At 39.8% G+C, this 19,214-nt stretch overlaps 1 protein-coding gene across 2 annotated transcripts; it reads right to left on the minus strand.

Moving 5' to 3' along the window:
• Positions 1–872: 872 nt before the first annotated feature.
• Positions 873–17,179, minus strand: LOC131775840 (tetratricopeptide repeat protein 28-like). Of its 2 annotated transcripts, none has more exons than XM_066162791.1 (4): positions 16,978–17,179; positions 16,755–16,884; positions 1,821–6,462; positions 873–1,491 (listed from the first exon to the last, which is right to left on the minus strand). In XM_066162791.1, the coding sequence occupies exons 3-4, from the start codon at positions 6,425–6,427 to the stop codon at positions 1,425–1,427; spliced, it is 4,674 nt and encodes a 1,557-aa protein (XP_066018888.1). In that variant the 5' UTR covers positions 6,428–6,462; positions 16,755–16,884; positions 16,978–17,179; the 3' UTR covers positions 873–1,424. The 2 variants fall into 2 exon arrangements, with proteins under 2 accessions (XP_066018888.1, XP_066018889.1); XM_066162792.1 differs by having other exon boundaries at positions 1,811–6,462.
• Between the last annotated feature and the right edge of the window lie 2,035 nt (positions 17,180–19,214).

The following is a 19,214-nucleotide window of genomic DNA, read 5'->3' on the forward strand; positions in this document are numbered from 1 at the left end:
AAAAATTTGCATTTGCTCACGCTCGCCACATTTATTCTTTGGAAAGTTATTTTACGGGAGGGCAATGTCACTTAGCTTGGCCTGTCTTGACTCTGACTGACGAAAATTGCCGACGATGCGGCGAGGTGAGCCCCATGAAATTATTGTCAAATGTTTTAAAAACTTTTTCTACCACAACAGAAACAAAAGCTGGTCGCTTACAAAATTTCAAAATGACTTCTAAATTTTGCTAAATCTTAATTTTCTCGTACAGGGCCAACGCACCTTCAATGGTTCTTTTATTTGATGTTTTACTTCTATGTAAAGATTAGTCTCTATAGCACCCAATGACTCAACATCGCGAGGTCGGTTAATCAGGATTCTGAGAACTGTCTTCCGTATTGACCGTACACGATACGAAGGGGTCGGTGGTTTGAAACATAGCTCACGGAAAGGTTTCCAAACAAACGCAGGAAGAATTCATCTCTTTAATTTCCTTTTTGAAGCAGAGCGAAGTGGAGGAGGGAGGGGGGTGGGACGTGTAGGTTGGGGTAGGAATGAGAATTCCTCATGCGCACATGCGTGGACCGCATGCAGACACTCCTACCACTTGCATCATTTATCCCACCACCTTGCCGCCTTAACAGTGAACAACAGTGCTATCTGTTTTACTCTGTAACCTGGTTAAAACAAACGCTCACGATATTTTCTAAGATTTCTCTCAAGCCGTCTTTTATTTTAGCGTCTTTGAAATTACTACATAATCCCTTTAGAAACTTTGCCAAAAATTGTATAAAGTGTGCTAAAAAACAAGAATATTTTGATTCCCTGAACAACATTTTGACAATGATCTGAATTAAAAACAATTAAATCACTATGCAAACATACTTTAACTCAAACATTACAATGCCTAAGTGACTTGTTGAACCAGTTTCAAAATATTGCTGCCGTAATTTTTCCACTTGATACTGATTAAGTTTTTGACCTTGAAAGCTTTTTCGATGGTTCTATTTGGAAATCCATGAATTTTTTTTCCAATCTTTTAAGCACTCAGAAGTAGAACTGGAACTGACCAAAAGAAAAGCTTTTCGTAAAGATTTTAAATAAAAAAATTTAGGATTCTGTTAACGAAACCTATAACAAAAGGCTTTGTAAGAAAACCCTGTAAGACTTAACTGGTTCGTTTTTGATGCTTAAACTACTGTTTTAACTTTGCTGATTTCACTTTGCTTAAGAGCCCTAAGTCAATAATGTTTCGTGCTAATTATATCGGCCGGATAAGACAATTTTTGTGCAGAAAAAATATTCTCGGATACGTAACCAATACCTCCTTCTGAGAAGATCGGAAAAGAGAATGTAAAAAATTGAAATTAATGTCCTTAATTTGAGGTTGCCCTTTCCTTAATTACACAATAAAATAACGGATAGAGTATTTTCTCTACTTATTATATTTGGTTATCCGTCGAAAAGTCTCTAAGGTCTGTTTCCTTCGAGCTATTCTCATCTTCTTTCCTGTAACAAACGTAAAAAAAAACAATTATAAATAACTTTATCAACATTTCTTAAATAAAGAAAATACAGTTCTACCAGGCGTAATACGTAGGCAAATGTACACTTGCATCTGATTGGCAGAGAGGCCCTTTCGAGATTCTATATTTTACACCCAACAGGAAGAATAAATTGTTATTTTTTGAAAGAAACAAAAAAAAGGGTATAAAACCAACTTTGATTTTCAAGGTGACAAAGGATCACCGCCGACAGTCAGCGACCAGTAAGTCAAAGCCACCTTCACATCTAATTTAACTTTAATTTATGAAATACCTGTCCTCACCGAGTCTTACCTCTGCTTGCCAAACTCGAGCCTCACATCATCTCCAATCAGCGTAAACGAAGCCCACTCAGACACTTTGGTAAAGCCGTTTTTTCTCATCCACTTCATGGCCTGATGAAGGGATTCACCGGCACTTTCTCCTTCAACAAGGTGTTTGTAGAACCGACTCATCAGCTGCTCTGTTGCTGAGTCTGAAATGGTCCATAGCGCAACCAACACAGAGCGAGCACCGGATCCTAAGAACGCGCGGGCAATTCCTATAACTTCCTCGGCTCTCATCTGTCCACTTCCACTGTGAGAGCAGCTAAGCACCACCAGTTTAGCTCTGATTTTTACTCGTGAGACATCAGCCATCGTCAACATGTAAGCTTCCTGTGGTAGGATAGCGTTTCGACCGTTAGGAGCAGGAATGGGAGAGAGGGCAATTTCTCCCCTCTCGGCGTTACAATGGGCAGCAAAATGTATCAGGCTCACTGAACTTATCCGCTCAAGTACCGCCTGCTTTGTTGCTTCCTCTTCTAGTAGAGGCGGAACACCCACCAGTCGTCCGATCATCTCCGCTTCCTTTCTTGCACCTGGCAATGGTTGCAGCCCATCAACCTTGGGATTGCCTATAATCAAGGCACCAGTGTTGCTGTGATAATCCTCTGGACTATCTTGAATGATCTTGAGTGTTGTCAAAGAAGGAATGACACGGATCCTATGAGTCTCCGACAGGTATTGGGCCCCCTCCTTTTCACGGAGAGCAGCAAACGGAACTTGGTACAAACAGCGGTCAGGGACGATTATGACTTCAGGCTCCTCAAGCAAATCATAAACGGGGGCAATAAACATTTTGTAACACAAAGATAGACTTGAAATGACTCCTTCGTTCTTGTCCTCGTGTTCCTCCACGAGTCGCAATCTTGCTGAGCTCTTTTGCCCGAGGGAGAGAGGTTGCAAACAATCTGCCAAAAATTTACTTAAAGGCAAATCTTTGGGCAACCCAGCCTGAACTAGATTCTCTTCCACAGATATTCTTTTAAAGTGAAGGACTCCACTTGTTTTCAAGATCCACAAATGCAAATCATTTTGAAAATAAGAAATGTACAGACAAGTACAGTTGTCTTCCTTTCTAGAGATGTCTTCAATGCCAAACCAAGATTGTGGATTAGCAGAGATGTGCGTTTCAACCGAGTACTTCTCTGTCATCAAGTATGATAGGCCTCTGGCTCGAACCAACTCCTCAACGTAAAGAGCATCCCGAGAATTTCCGGTGGCACAAAGCAACTTAGAAAGCAGCTTGTGGGTAAATGTTCCTGAGTCCTCCAGAAATGATGTTCTGAACTGATCACTGGCGCCCAAGAAAGATCTCAGCTCCTCATACTTTTCAATGCACAGGTGAAGACACAAAAGGGAGTCTTTGAGTTTATTTTGAAATAAATACAAAATAGCGTGCTCTTGAAGGATTTGGAACTCTTTTCTTCTGTCTCCAATATCTCTAGATATGGATAAAGCTTTCTCCAAGCATACTTCCGAAGCTTCATAATCTCCAACAGTTCTAGACACAACTCCAAGGTTTGCAAGATCTGCTGCCTCCCCTTCCTTATCACCAATTTCAGTTCTGATAACGAGCGCTTTGTGGAGATGCTCTTTAGCCTTGTCGTATTGCCCGAGCGACTGAAACACAGTTCCTAGGTTTCCATAACATGATGCTTCTCCTCTTCTGTCGCCAATTTCAGTTCTGATGACAAGCGCTTTTTGGAGATACTCTTTAGCCTTGTCGTATTGCCCGAGCGACTGAAACACAGTTCCTAGGTTTCCATAACATGATGCTTTTCCTCTTATGTCGCCAATTTCAGTTCTGATGGCGAGGGCTTCTTGGAGATACTCCTTAGCCTTGTCGTATTGCCCGAGCGACTGAAACACAGTTCCTAGGTTTCCGTAGTCAGTTGCCTCTCCTTCTCTGTCGCCAATTTTAGTTCTGATGACAAGCGCTTTTTGGAGATACTCGTTAGCCATGTCGTATTGCCCGAGCGACTGAAACACAGTTCCTAGGTTTCCATTACATGATGCTTCTCCTCTTCTGTCGCCAATTTCAGTTGTGATGACAAGCGCTTTTTGGAGATACTCTTTAGCCTTGTCGTATTGCCTGAGCGACTGAAACACAGTTCCTAGGTTTCCATAACATGATGCTTCTCCTCTTCTGTCGCCAATTTCAGTTCTGATGGCGAGGGCTTTTTGGAGATACTCTTTAGCCTTGTCGTATTGCCCGAGCGACTGAAATACAGTTCCTAGGTTTCCATAACATGATGCTTTTCCTCTTCTGTCGCCAATTTCAGTTGTGATGACAAGCGCTTTTTGGAGATACTCTTTAGCCTTGTCGTATTGCCCGAGCGACTGAAACACAGTTCCTAGGTTTCCGTAGTCAGTTGCCTCTCCTTCTCTGTCGCCAATTTCAGTTCTGATGGCGAGGGCTTCTTGAAGATACTCTTTAGCCTTGTCGTATTGCCCGAGCGACTGAAACACAGTACCAAGATTTCCGTAGTCAGTTGCTTCTCCTTCCCTGTCGCCAATTTTAGCTCTGGTGACGAGCGCTTTTTGGAGATACTCGTTAGCCATGTCATAATGCCCGAGCGACTGAAATACAATTCCTAGGTTTCCATAACATGATGCTTCTCCTCTTCTGTCGCCAATTTCAGTTGTGATGACAAGCGCTTTTTGGAGATACTCTTTAGCCTTGTCGTATTGCCCGAGCGACTGAAATACAGTTCCTAGGTTTCCATAACATGATGCTTTTCCTCTTCTGTCGCCAATTTCAGTTCTGATGGCGAGGGCTTCTTGAAGATACTCTTTAGCCTTGTCGTATTGCCCGAGCGACTGAAACACATTTCCTAGGTTTCCATAACATGATGCTTTTCCTCTTCTGTCGCCAATTTCAGTTGTGATGACAAGCGCTTTTTGGAGATACTCTTTAGCCTTGTCGTATTGCCCGAGCGACTGAAACACAGTTGCTAGGTTTCCATAACATGATGCTTCTCCTCTTCTGTCGCCAATTTCAGTTCTGATGGCGAGGGCTTCTTGGAGATACTCTTTAGCCTTGTCGTATTGCCCGAGCGACTGAAACACAGTACCAAGATTTCCGTAGTCAGTTGCTTCTCCTTCCCTGTCGCCAATTTTAGCTCTGGTGACGAGCGCTTTTTGGAGATACTCGTTAGCCATGTCATAATGCCCGAGCGACTGAAATACAATTCCCAGGTTTCCATAACATGATGCTTCTCCTCTTCTGTCGCCAATTTCAGTTCTGATGACAAGCGCTTTTTGGAGATACTCTTTAGCCTTGTCGTATTGCCCGAGCGACTGAAACACAGTTCCTAGGTTTCCATAACATGATGCTTTTCCTCTTATGTCGCCAATTTCACTTCTGATGGCGAGGGCTTCTTGGAGATACTCCTTAGCCAAGTCATATTGCCCGAGCGACTGAAACACATTTCCTAGGTTTCCATAACATGATGCTTCTCCTCTTCTGTCGCCAATTTCAGTTGTGATGACAAGCGCTTTTTGGAGATACTCTTTGGTCTTGTCATATTGCCCGAGAGAATGAAACACAGTTCCTAGGTTTCTGTAGTCAGTTGCCTCTCCTTCCCTGTCGCCAATTTTAGTTCTGATGACAAGTGCTTTTTGGAGATACTCTTTAGCCTTGTCGTATTGCCCGAGCGACTGAAACACAGTTCCTAAGTTTCCATAACAAAATGCTTCTCCTCTTCTGTCGCCAATTTCAGTTCTGATGACGAGCGCTTTTTGGAGATACTCTATAGCCTTGTCGCATTGCCCGAGCGAGTGAAACACAGTTCCCAGGTTTCCATAGCATGATGCCTCTCCTTTTCTGTCGCCAATTTCAGATTTTATGACAAGCGCTTTTCGGAGATTCTCTATAGCCTTTTCGTATTGCCCGAGAGAGTGAAACACAGTTCCTAGGTTTCCATAGTCAGTTGCCTCTCCTTTTCTGTCGCCAATTTCAGTTCTGATGAGAAGCGCTTTTTTGAAATACTGTTTAGCCTTGTCGCATTCCCCGAGTAACTGAAGCAACGTTCCTAGGTTTTCGCAACAGGAAGCTTCTCCTTCTTTGTCGCCAATTTCGGTTGCTATGGCAAGGGCTCTCTCAACATGCTCCTTCGCTTTTAGGTTCTCGCCAAGTTTATGAAGCATAATTCCGAATCTTGCGCAGGCGCTTGCTTCGCCAATTTGTTCACCAGTTAATCTCTTGCTATTAACTGCTTTTACGTAAAGTTGTCTGGCATCTGTAAACCTGTTTTGACTCTCAACAATCTCTGCAAGAGCTAAGCTTATATCTCCTTCTCTTTCTAAGTCACCAGACTCGCTGTATAAGACAAGCAGTTTCCTTCCGTATCTTTCCGCACTTATGTAGTCAGAGATACGACGATAAGCCTTGAAAAGAAGTAAATTGAAGGCGCTGTAAAATTGTAGCAGTAGTGTTTTAAATTGGTCTTTGCTGTTTTGATCGGTGTTATTTAGCAAAATCAAACATTCGCTGCATATCTCAATGGCTTTCTGAATGCGATCTGAATTGAGCAGGAACAGGGCAACTAGAAAGGCGATGTTCATGAAAGCTATCATGGCTTCTGTCGTTAGATTTCCATTGCCATCCTCTCCTGTTATAAGGGAAACGTTATTTTAATAACAAAAGTTAACAGAATGACTCTGGATTCACGATAAGTCACTACAAACAGGAACCCATATATGAAGTTACCAAAACGGGCTGGAAACTTTTTGTATAAAGCTGAAAGTGTTAGAATTCATAATATCGAATTAAAACAAAAAATAATAAGTGAAGAAGACGCGTGGATAAGTACAACTGGAACACATCAACGGATCACATTCGGTGAAACTTGTTTCTCTCTTAAGAGGGTAAGCTATCTTTGCGCGACAATCGACTCCTTGTTTTCCGAAGACACTGTCACGGTCACGGTCACGGTGAACTTTTCATTTTTCTAGCGGGTGTGATTTGCGTGATCGAAGCCAAAAATACTGAAAAAGAAAAACTAAGTGACTGTATTTCGGTTTGGCACGTCACACTTTCTAACCGATGATGGATTTGAGCATCCAAAAATGAAACATCTTGCTCTGTTTAACGGGAAACGTCAGGCTTCAGTATTCATCTCTTTTGGACCGGTTGGATTTGCAACACGAGATCGATCAGATCGAGAGTACAACTAAAGCTTCTGTCTTTAAACAATAAGCTTCTTATGGGTGGAAATTCACCCATTGTGCTCATAAACTTTTCATTTTCTTGCGGGTGTGATTTGCATCGAAGACAAAAATAGTAACTATTATAATAATACTAATAAAAAATAATAAAAAATTAAAAAAGAAAAGGACGCAGTGGATCTGTAATCTGCTCGAAATTAACCACATCACTGGTGTTACCTTTGAAGGCGTTCATCCAGTTACTGAAATATGGCAACAAGAAAATTACATTACAGAGAGAGTGAGGTAGCTTGACTCTCAGTAATAATCAATAGTTATTGCAAATAGTTATTCATATTTCTTTTGAGGAGGGGAGAGAGGTGGGGGAAATGGACTGAACTACAGTTACGTTGTAGGATCCCCGCATCCCGTATGCACTCTCCTGAAAACTCCCAACGGCAATTCGCGCTGATTTAACATTTTTGTTTCCTCTTTTCCTCAGACAATTGCGAGAAACTTGCAACTAGAGGGCACTAGCACCGAGCGATTATGTGAAAGATGAAAATTATATATGACTAAGGTTCTCCCTTGTCTTCGAAAAATAACAAAGAATTGCAAGCTTGACAAGCTTGCTTCCCGTTTAATTTAGTATTGATATCAACATTACGTGATTTCTCGAGATTCGGAAAATTTCTTTTTCCAAGTTTACACGGTCAAAGCCAAACAAGTCGCATTTGAGAACGATGGGCTCACTGTAATGGAAGGAGGGTCTCAATGGGGTGATGGCTTTTACGGCTAACGGCTAAAAGTTTGGCCATTTAACGGCTGACAGATAACATTATTCCATGAGTTGTAGCAAAATATTGTTGTCGCAAGCTATTACCAAGTAACGAGCTCACTTATCAGATTAATGTCACTGAAAACGAATCTATTCTTAGCTGATGAGAATGATAAACAATTTGTGAGGCCACAAAGCTTTGCGACGAATTCATTTCACTCTGGTGCCAATCTTCGCACAACATGCCATGACTTAATAGTATCAGGAAAGGACAGGACAAATTAGTAATTAGCAATTGCCTTTGGAATTAAAAGGTTACTTATACCTCAAGTAACCGTAAAGTTAAAGCTTAAGTTACGGTAAAGTTATTCTAACAAAACAATACAAAATTATCAATGTCGCAGCTGATACTTCTGAAAGTGAAACGACAAAAACATTTTGCACTTTTCCCCTAAAAACATCTTGACTAACTTTAAAACCATATGATACTGTTCTGCACGTTTTTGACCGTATAAGAGATAGAGAAATGTTTTGGTTGTCATTTTACCAGTAACCTGATGACGTGATGGAAGTAAAAAGATTGCAATCTCCCTTCTCCCACATTTATAAAAGGATTTAATTATGAGTTTGTGAAATCGCAATGACAAAATATTTAGATTTCAAAGGGAATGTTGTTGGAGCTCATTTGAAAGCCTCACAATACTTCTCAACTAATTTAACGGCTGGGCTTCGTAAACTAATTACATCTGAAAAGTAAGCGCAGTGATCAGTTACACTTCCTCCGGTTCCTCACAGAGAACTATGACATCTTCCTTCGTGAGCACGCGGTCATAGACTGACCTCTCTTCTTATGCGAGACCTTAGTACTTTCACAAAAAGCGAACAAGGTCACGTGAATTACTAAAGAAAATTATGGACACCGGAAAACCACGAACTGTAACACCGCGAATATCCTCTGACAGTAGTAAAGGACAGTCCGCATTATAAATATGTCTTGATATAGGATTCATTTTAGTTTTTGGCCACGTGATTGTAGAAACCATCGGTTTCTAAAATTAAACAATGCTGAACAATCTTAGCTAATGAGGTTGAAATATATTGTATAAAACCATAAAGGTTTGAAGAAAGCCATTTAACGGTGGAGATATGAAGCATCCGTTCAACGGAAAAGACGCTTATACTGTGTATGTAAAAACAGTGAATTTAAGAAAGTTTCAGTTTCTCTGAGAAAATTAAAACATCTCTCTTGGTGAGCGCGCAGCGTCATGACTTGTCTTCTTATGTGAGACTCTGGCGTTTTAACAGACAAAGAAACAGATTACGGCCTTAAGAAAAATATGTACCGCAGAACCTAACCTGCAGAGCAGGCGTAATTTAGGCTAGCAAATGCTAAGTAATTTCATAACGAATATTATGGCCGCCATCTTTGATTTTAATGGCAGCGGAAGGCTGGGGAGAGGAAAAATTTATACCAAGGGGGCGGTCGACAGTCAAAAATAAGGAGAGGGGTGGGGGTAGGGAGTGAAGAGTAGGTGGTAGGGGGCGGGGGAGGGGGGAAAAGACTAAAAAAAAAAAAAAACGGTCGGAGTGGCTCGGGTAACTTGCTCGAAAAAAACTACATCATTGGTCTTCCATTTGAAGGCGTTAATCCAGAGACTGAAATATGGCAACAAGTAAATGACATCAGAGAGAGTAGCTTGACTTTGCTTGACTTTTCAGTAGAAAAGTAATAGTCATAATCAATAGTTCAACATATTTCTTTTGGGAACAGGCGAGAAGTGGAAGAAATAGACTGGACGACAGTTACGTTGTGGGATCCGCGTATCTGCAAGGCACGGATATTTTGTTTTCTCTTTTCCTCGGGCAATTTCAAGAAAATTGCCATTGGAATGAGCGATTATTTGAATGATAAAAATTCAATATGGCTTAGGTTCTTCCTTCTTATCGAAAAGTAACAAACAATGAGCTATTGCAAGCTTGACAAGCTTGCTTCCCGTTTAATTTAGTATTGACGTCAACATCAGGGACCTTAAGCAGTCACGATGGCAACGCCCAGGAAGACTTCGATTAAAAAAAATAAATTCTGCCTTTAATTAAATTTAAAAAATGGCCGCATGTGTTTACCGTCTCATACGGCACCACACCTCTACTTCAGCATAACGTGATAAGAGAAGCGTTGAGTTCCAAATGGAAATTAAAATAATTTGCCGTCTCGGTTTCGGTTCGCAGACGACGCAAGTTGTGGTGATTTCACGTTGTTGTTTTGCATAGGACGGCAAAGAAATGTACAAAGTTTTCAAACGCACGTGCTAAGCTATTGTTCTGCCAATTAGATCTTTTGTTTTTCCATGTCCTCGTTGCCGTCGCCGTCGTGGTTTGCTTAAGGTCCCTATTACCTGATTTCTCCAAATTCGGGGAAATTCATTTTCCATGGCTACACGGTCAAAGCCAAACAAGTCGCTTTTGAGAATTATGGGCTCACTGTAGTAGAACGAGGGTCTTAATGGGGTGATGGCTTTTACGGCTAACGGTTAAAATTTTGCCTATTTTACGACTAATGGTTAACATCATTCCATGCATGAGTTGTTACCAGAAATTTTTTTTGAGTTTAATTTTGTTCACGACTAACAGTTAAAATTACACAATTTTTACGCTTAACAGTTAAATTTTTTGGGCGTTTTATGGCTCACGGTTAACCTTCTTAAGACCCTCAATCAAACACTGTTACCGCCAATATTTGATTTGAAAAAATTAAAACTGTGATCCAAAGTATTCAACAAAACCACTGAGAATAGCAACTGATCAATTATCAGAGACGATCGAGAAAAAGATCAAAATGGTATGTCTTTTTTTCCCTAAAGTGATTCATTATGTAGGAGACGTGAACTAATGATTCTCATTTCACAAAATGTTAAAATTAGAAATGTACCTCTAATCTTGCAGAAGATGGTGAGAGTTAAACTTCCCAGTTTTCATGCGACTGTCGAAAATTCAAAACGGAATTCGAATACTAAGGGAGAATTAATGAGAGGGAGATATGAAGAGTGAATCAGCATTTACTCAGAAGATTTAAGTGTTCCAATTCAAACGAATGAATTTCGGTTTTGTTCTGATCCTTCGGACCCTGATCCACTAGCTTGCTCCCCATAACAAACGAGACTTAGGTCCTTCATCAGCAGTGTAACCAGATTTATTCAAAGTAAATTTCGTGGTGAAACGAGAAAGCGTTTTCACCGGCGAGCACGACAATTACAATCCCCGACAATCACATGGAAAACTCCACACCCTAATACCTTACGATGAAGTACAATGCTTAACTGTGTTTGTGACGCTAGACGCGTGACACGTGACACGTGTGACAGAACAAGTTTTGTACGTCACACTTTTATAACCAATGATGGAATTGAACATGTCAAAAAAACTTATTTCATTCTTTTTTAACAGGAAACGTCAGGCTTCTGTGTCCATCCCTTTCCAAAATTGAAATTTCATCACAAGATCGATACCAGTAGAACGAAAGCTTCTTCCTTTAAACGGTAAGCTATCTGTGCGCAATAATCAACTTTTCATGAACTAATATGGAAAACTGATCAGCAGTTTACTCCGCAGTGAATCGATTTCGGTTTTGCACGTCACACTTTTATAACTTCAAATCGACCATACTATTCTTTCTGACGTGTTCAACTCTCCAAACTTAACAGCGAGTCACACAACGCGTGACGCTCTCATGAATTAATCGTTTGCTTTTTCTCGAGACGTGAGCTTGGACCGCCTCTGCTGACATCAGTAAAGGACATTCTGCATGATAAATATGTCTTAATATAGGATTGATTTAAGTTTTCGATCACGTGATTGTGGAAACCCGACATCAGTTTCTCAAATTAAACAATGCTTAAGAGCCCATGACTGTAAATATCATGAATCGCTGGCCAGGCGAAAAAAATCGAAAATTCTGATTATTTGCCTGGAAAACCCTTTTAGGGAGATATGTTCAAAAAAAAATTTCGAAGTTTGAAAAATCAAATGTGTCCGGGAAAATGGGGAAAAACGAAAATTTGGGTTTTTACCTAATTAATTATGCAAAAAATACAGTAAAATTGACCAACTTTAGTGTGCGAGTACTGAAGGAGGATGTTTGGTAAGAAATCGAGAGTGTTTTTACTTCAAAGTATAATTAATTTGATTTTTATTTGTGGCATTTTAAGGAGCTTTGGTTCAATTTTAAAATTCACATGATTTTTTAACAAAGTGCTGTCAAACGCTTGTTGCAAAAAGCGAAAAATCGAGCAACTTCAAGCCTTCAAAAAGCATCTTGGCATTTGAGAAATCATATCAAACTACATGCTGGCACAAAGTTTGGTCCTTATATGAAAATAATATGAAATAAAACATCTGGGTAATTCAGAAAAGTGCCAGCAAAATAAAAGAGTTTGCAACGCACTGTGGCGAAGGTCAAGAATTTGCATGATGCAAATCAGTTGTAGAAATCGTACTTGAGAGCTACAAAGTAAACAAGATAGTTAAAGATGGTTAAAAAACTCTTTGATATGGAAGTGATATGAAATTATAGAATAGAAAATCCGCAGACATTGCTGAAGAGGGCTGTAAATTGATGCGTAGATACGAAATTTTCTGTTAATTTGAATTGCAGAAGACTGTTATTGTCGACTCGCTATTTCAACAGCGCTACCTACACCTAACTATAGATAAGGGCCGCTGTATAGTTCACCATTTTTGTTGACTAGTGGTTTATTATCGACATCATTCTTAGTTGAATAGTTACGTTTTCTGCAACTGCGATAATATTCCTTTTGAAATATCTTGGATATCTTGGAAAAAGTTATGTGATTAATAAAAACCACGCAACACCGCAAGCTTCTGCTGTGAAGTTTTTCACCTCAAGATAACAGCCCAACTATTTTTATGCTATTTACTCTTATCTTTTTCGGAAAAATGGCCACATTTCTGTCATGAAACTTGATAAAAAGGACTTATGTCACGGTAGCAATTATACCGTGTTGTAGTCCGGGCGATAATTCTCTATGATGCAATCACGGTCTTTTTCTTAAAGGTAAACACGTGCAAGGTTTTTCATAGGGCATAAACAGAAAACGATGTCATTCTGTAGCTTTGCTTCTCTCCTTGGGGGGGGGGGCTTCATTTTTTTCCAGAATGGCAGCAAAAGTGAAACAGCAGACAGTCCCCTGCGCACAAGCTGTAACTTAGCAAGATCTCGTTGCTATGGAGGAAGAATTTTATTTGTCAAATGTTAAGGAGTCTATTTTTGAGCAGTTAAATGTAACTCACCCTATTCATTACCAACAGTACAACATCTGTCCCATGGTCGAGAATAACACACTCAAAAATCTCAAACTCGCAGTCTTAAAACTCCTTTGCGAGAGTTTCAATCTTGCATTACCACCTGGGGTTGATCATAGAAAAAAAGACATCTTACGTCGCTCTGCTCGAAGACCTTGTAGATGCTGCTCTTGCAGTACAGTTTAAAAGGCAAATGGCAAAAGGCTGCTTCAAAAAATTTAGTTTTATATGAACGTTGATATAAAACGGGGGCCGTGGAGCATATTTTGGATCGGAGGAGCTATTGCAGTTCCCACGTAGTGTGAGCTCATTGGCACCAACTTATAATTATCTATGAGGGCCCTGGGGCCTCCCCTCCGAGGAGGGCCTCCTTTTGTCTGTTTCTTAGTACGCCTTTCTTAGTACAGAAAGACTGCTGACAGGGTGTCCTAGGGTATGCTCCCCCCGCAAATTTTGAAATCTAGAGCTTCTGAAATCACCGGAAACGCGTTTCAATCCAAGGAAAAATTTGTCAAATTTTTAATACAAAGATTAAAATAAATAACAATGATAATAACAAATTGTTCTTGGTGGGGCTACAGCCCACTCAACCCCATAGCTCCCCGGTCCCCGTATTAAAGGCGCAAACTGGAAATGAAAAAGTCCCCTTCGAACCGCACTTGGCAGTCAGACAGGATCAGGCCGGCTGGATGTTGTTCGATATAGACTCATAAAATAATTTATACAAGTAATATAAAACGAGATATATAGGACTGGATGCTTTAGAATGGAGTTTTGACGAAAAAAGGATTGTGTCCGCTTTACTCGGCAACTTCACCTTTGATCCAACTTGACAATTGTCACGCAATTGAAACATTTTGCTTTTCGTCGAGACAGTTACGAGAAATGAAACAAAAAACTCATTGGCTTAAAAAACGAATTAAACGCTAATATATAGATTTAGCCAAGCCTAAAAGCGGAACTCGCATTTTTTTCCCCGCACGTCTCAAGGGCACAACACCTTGCCCGGCCAGGACTAGAACCCGGGTCGTCCAACTCGTAGCCCAGTGCACTGACCACTGGAGTACTGGACAAAGTCGTGGCGTTGGCGTGCCCGCGGTACAGTTGACCACGCATGTTAAAAGTAGCACCTTGTGCGGTCGTACGGTCGTACGGTCGCACAGTCGCATGGTCGTACGGTCGTACGGTCGTACGGTCGTACGGTCGTACGGTCGTACGGTCGTACGGTCGTACGGTCGTACGGTCGTACGGTCGTACGGTCGTACGGTCGTACGGTCGTACGGTCGTACGGTCGTACGGTCGTACGGTCGTACGGTCGTACGGTCGTACGGTCGTACGGTCGTACGGTCGTACGACCATGCGACCGTGCGAGCATGTAGTTTGACATGATGTCACACATACCAAGACGCGTTTTGAAGGCTTGAAGTTGCTCGATTTTTCGCTTTTTGCAACAAGCGTTTGACAGCACTTTGTTAAAAAATCATGTGAATTTTTAAATTAAACCAAAGCTCCTTAAAATGCCACAAATAAAAATCAAATTAATTATGCTTTGAAGTAAAAACACCCCCGATTTCTTACCAAACATCCTCCTTCAGTACTCGCACACTAAAGTTGGTCAATTTTACTGTATTTTTTGCATAATTAATAAGGTAGAAACCCGTATTTTCGTTTTTCCCCATTTCCTCGGACACATTTGATTTTTCAAACTTTAAAATAATTTTTTTGAATATATCTCCCAAAAAGTATTTTCCAGGCAAATTATCAGAATTTTCGATTTTTTTAGCCTGGCCAACGATTCTCTATATTTACCACGTATGCAATAACATTGAATTTAAGAGAGTTTTAGTTCCTCTGAGAAAATTAAAACATCTCTCCTCGTGAACGCGCAATGCTATTGCTTATCTTTTTATGAGAGACTCTGGCGCTTAAACAGACAGAAAAAAGAAAAGATTTGTGCTCGTATGCCCGTCTATCGCGTCCTATTTAGGTCGACATTTTCAACAGTTAGTGGTCATATGATAAACTGCCTATTGACTGATTTTGGTTGGGCCGGACGGGAAAATTTTTGGCTTTCGGTCATGAAGCAAGGACCTCGCTGCGCTCCTACCACTCAATCAATAAGTACGCAGTATCATTCGGTTTTGTACGTCACACTTTAATCACTCATGATGTAATTAAAAATGAAAAATGAAAAGAGTTATTCTATTTTTAATGGGGAACGTCAAGCTTAAGTGTTGAGTCTTTGAAAAGTTTGATTTACATCACAAGATTGATCACGGTACAACCTAAGTTTTTTTCTTTAAACGGCAACCTATCATTGCGTGACAATCGACTCCTTGTCTTCGTGAACTTTTCATTTCCAGCGGAGGTGATTTGCATGATCGAAGCCAGAATTGCTGAAAAAACTGAGTGACTGTATTTCTGTTTAGCACGTCACACTTTTCTGACTAATGGTGGATTTTAGCGTCCAAAAATGAAACATTTTACTCTGTTTAACCAAAACGACAGGCTTCAGTGTTCACCCCTTTTGGAACGATTGGATTTGCTTGACGAGATCGATAAGATCGAGAGTATAACTAAAGCTTCTGTCTTTAAACAGTAAGCTATCCGTGCGTGAAAATTGACTCATTGAACTCATGAACTTTTCATTTTCTTATGGGTGTGATTCATAAATTAATGGTTTGTTTTTTCTCGAAAGGTGAGCCTGATGTCAGCCTCTACTGAAATCAATAACGAACATTCTGCATTATGAATATGCCTTGATGTAGGATTGAGTTTAGTTTTTGATCACGTGATTGTGGAAACCGTCAGTTTTTCAAACTAAACACTGCTGAAAAATCTTAGTTAATGAGGCTAGAATATATTGCATAAAACCCTTACGGTTTGAAGAAAGCAATTTTACGGTAAGGATATGAAGCATCCGATCAACGGAAAAGTACGCTTATAATATGTATGTAATAACAGTGAATTTAAGAAAGTTTCAGTTTCTCTGAATCAAAACATCTCTCTTCGTGAGCGCGCAGCGTTATGACTTATCTTCTTATGCGAGACTCTGGCGCATGAACAGACAAAAAAACAGATTACGGCGTTTAGAAAATTATGTACTGTGGAACCCGCCGCTAGTATCCAAAAATTTAAGAGAATGGTATCTCGACCATGAAACGCTTGTGTACATGTAGAACGGAAATTCAATTCGAATCTACTGCGATCTCTGAATCGATCGTTAAATACTCCTAAAACAAAATCAAGTTAATAGCTAATGCAGATCATAGCCACTGGAAAACCACGTAATGAAGCACTACGGATTTCCTATGATATCAGCGTTGGACAGTCCACACCATAAATAGTGGTTTGAATTTAGTTTTGTGATCATCAACTTCTCAAATTGAACGATATTCAATAACCTTAGTTAATGCAGATAAATTATACGGTATGAAGCCACAGAGATTTGAAAAAGTCGCCGTTGAACCAATTTATTTCACTGTGGTGACGATTCAATCGCGCCATCAACCGCTCTAACGAAGGGTTAACACTCGAAACGTGACAAATAGCAAACAGAAAAATCAAGAAAGCAGCAAAGAGCCTAACCTCGATACAGTTACTAAATAACTAAAGCTGATAAAAACTGAGTGATTAGAAAAGATTTTCAATCGCACTTACCAAGATGTTGACAATGTGGCTGATGCTTTCAAAATGAAACAACAAAAATGTCTCCTTACTCGGAACTGGTTAGATCAAATGACCACCACAAACGCTATAATATCAAGCCAAGCTTTAATAATTATTCGATCTAAAAGAAATACATTTATAATTCGCAATTAGAACAAATGCAAATCAAGTCTTTATCTTGTAACTAAATTCAAAAACTTCAGTATAAACTTACCTCTGTGGCGGGTCGTTACAACAGTCTCACTCTACGGGTTAGCAGATTCTCCAGGTAAGCGGATTTAGAGACAGAAAAACGATAACAAAATAACTTCTTCCTCACTTCGATTCTGCTGAAAAACTGACTTGAAACATAATAATCTAACGCTTTTAAATCAATCTATTGAATTACTGTCAATCACGATTCTTGTCATCGAATAAATCTGTCAGCAAGAGGCGAAACGAAACAAAAAATAAGGAACCACTTTTCCCAACCTTCCGAACTTCCGCTGTCACAGTGTTCTAGGTATCCAGATCACGTGTGTTTAGATTATTCCCATCTCCCCTCTGGGCTAATCGAAACAAAAAGGAAAAGTTTCAATTGCATATTTTTGTGTGCCCGACGGTGTGCCTGTCTATCGCGTCCCATTTAGGTTGAAATTTTCAACAGTTAGACGCGGAATGTTCGTTACTGATTTCAGCAGAGGCTGACATCAGGCTCGCGTCTCGTGAAAAAACAAACCATTAATTTATGAATCACACCCACATGAAAATGAAAAGTTCATGGGTGCAACGAGACAGAAGCTTTAGTTGTACTCTCGATCTCATCGATCTCGTCAAGCAAATCCAATCGTTCCAAAAGGGGTGAACACTGAAACCTGACGTTTTGGTTAAACAGAGTAAGATGTTTCATTTTTGGACGCTAAAATCCATCATTAGTCAGAAAAGTGTGACGTGCTAAACCGAAATATAGTCACTGATAGGCACTGATAGGCAATGATAGGTTACCGTTTAAAGAAAAGAACTTAGGTTGTACCGTGATCAATCTTGTGATGTAAATCAAACTTTTCAAAGACTCAACACTTAAGCTTGACGTTCCCCATTAAAAATAGAATAACATTTTTCATTTTTCATGTTCAATTACAGCATGAGTGGTAAAAGTGTCATTTACAAAACCGAATGATACTGTGTACTTATTGATTGAGTGGTAGGAGCGCAGCGAGGTCCTTGCTTCATGACCGAGAGCCAAATATTTTCCCGTCCGGCCCAACCAAACTCAGTCAATAAGCAGTTTATCATATGACCACTAACTGTTGAAAATTTTGACCAAAATAGGACGCGATAGACGGGCATAAGATCACAAATCTTTTTTTTTTTCTGTCTGTTTAAGCGCCAGAGTCTCGCATAAGAAGATAAGTCATGACACTGCGCGCTCACGAGGAGAGATGTTTTAATTTTCTCAGAGGAACAAAATCTTTCTATATTATTGAATTAAAACTTTCAATGTTATTGCATACATAGTATAAGCGTACTTTTCCGTTGAACGGATGCTTCATATCCCCGCCGTCAAATGGCTTTCTTCAAACCGTTAAGGATTTCAACCTCATTAGTTAAGATTGTAAAGCATTGTTTAATTTGAGAAACTGATGCCGGGTTCCACAATCACGTGATCGAAAACTAAAGTCAATCCTTTTTTAAGACATATTTATTATGCAGAATGTCCTTTACTGATGTCAGCAGAGGCGGCCCAAGCTCACGTCTCGAGAAAAGGCAAACGATTAATTCATGAGAGCGTCACGCGTTGTGTGACTCGGTGTTAAGTTAGGAGAGTTGAACATGTTATAAAGAATAGTATAGGGAACGAATTCGAAATATGGTCGATTTGAAATTATAAAGTGTGACGTGCAAAACCGAAATAGACTCACTGCGGAGTAAACTGCTGATCAGTTTTCCATATTAGTTCATGAAAAGTTGATTATCGCGCACAGATAGCTTACCGTTTAAAGGAGGAAGCTTTCGTTCTACTGGTATCGATCTTGTGATGAAATTCCAATTTTCACGTAATGTAATTGTCATGTAAATCACACCCGCTAGAAAATGAAAAGTTCATGAAGACAATGAGTCCATTATCACGCAAAGATAGCTTAGCGTTAAAAAAAATTAAACTTAGGTTGTACTGTGGTCGATCTTCATGTAAAGACGACAAATATGCAACAAAATGCGCAGTAAACATCGAAATGTAAGAAAACAAGGAAAATTTTGGAAAAACATTTGGAAAATCGTTTTACGCGCCCTACTTTCAAAGAAACCATGGAAAACTATATATCGCTAAAAAGCTTATGAAGTATAAAAGAAAAGTTTTAAAAGTTTCTTTTTTTCCAGCAAATTTAATTTCAATGTTTTCTCTAAATAAGGAGCAAATGAAACGAAAGTTTGAAAACTTGACCAGATCTTGTTGACAGTAACCTCAAATCA

The sequence above is a fragment of the Pocillopora verrucosa genome, chromosome 2 (genome assembly GCF_036669915.1).
Source record: "Pocillopora verrucosa isolate sample1 chromosome 2, ASM3666991v2, whole genome shotgun sequence".
NCBI lineage: Eukaryota > Metazoa > Cnidaria > Anthozoa > Scleractinia > Pocilloporidae > Pocillopora > Pocillopora verrucosa.

Bases quoted from the DNA above. Each gene is read 5' to 3' on its own strand.
- LOC131775840 (XM_066162791.1), bottom strand. From the start codon at position 6,427: ATGATAGCTTTCATGAACATCGCCTTTCTAGTTGCCCTGTTCCTGCTC. The intron at 1,492-1,820 runs GTAAGACTCGGT...CGTTTGTTACAG, and splicing joins CTCGAGTTTGGCAAGCAGAG to GAAAGAAGATGAGAATAGCT.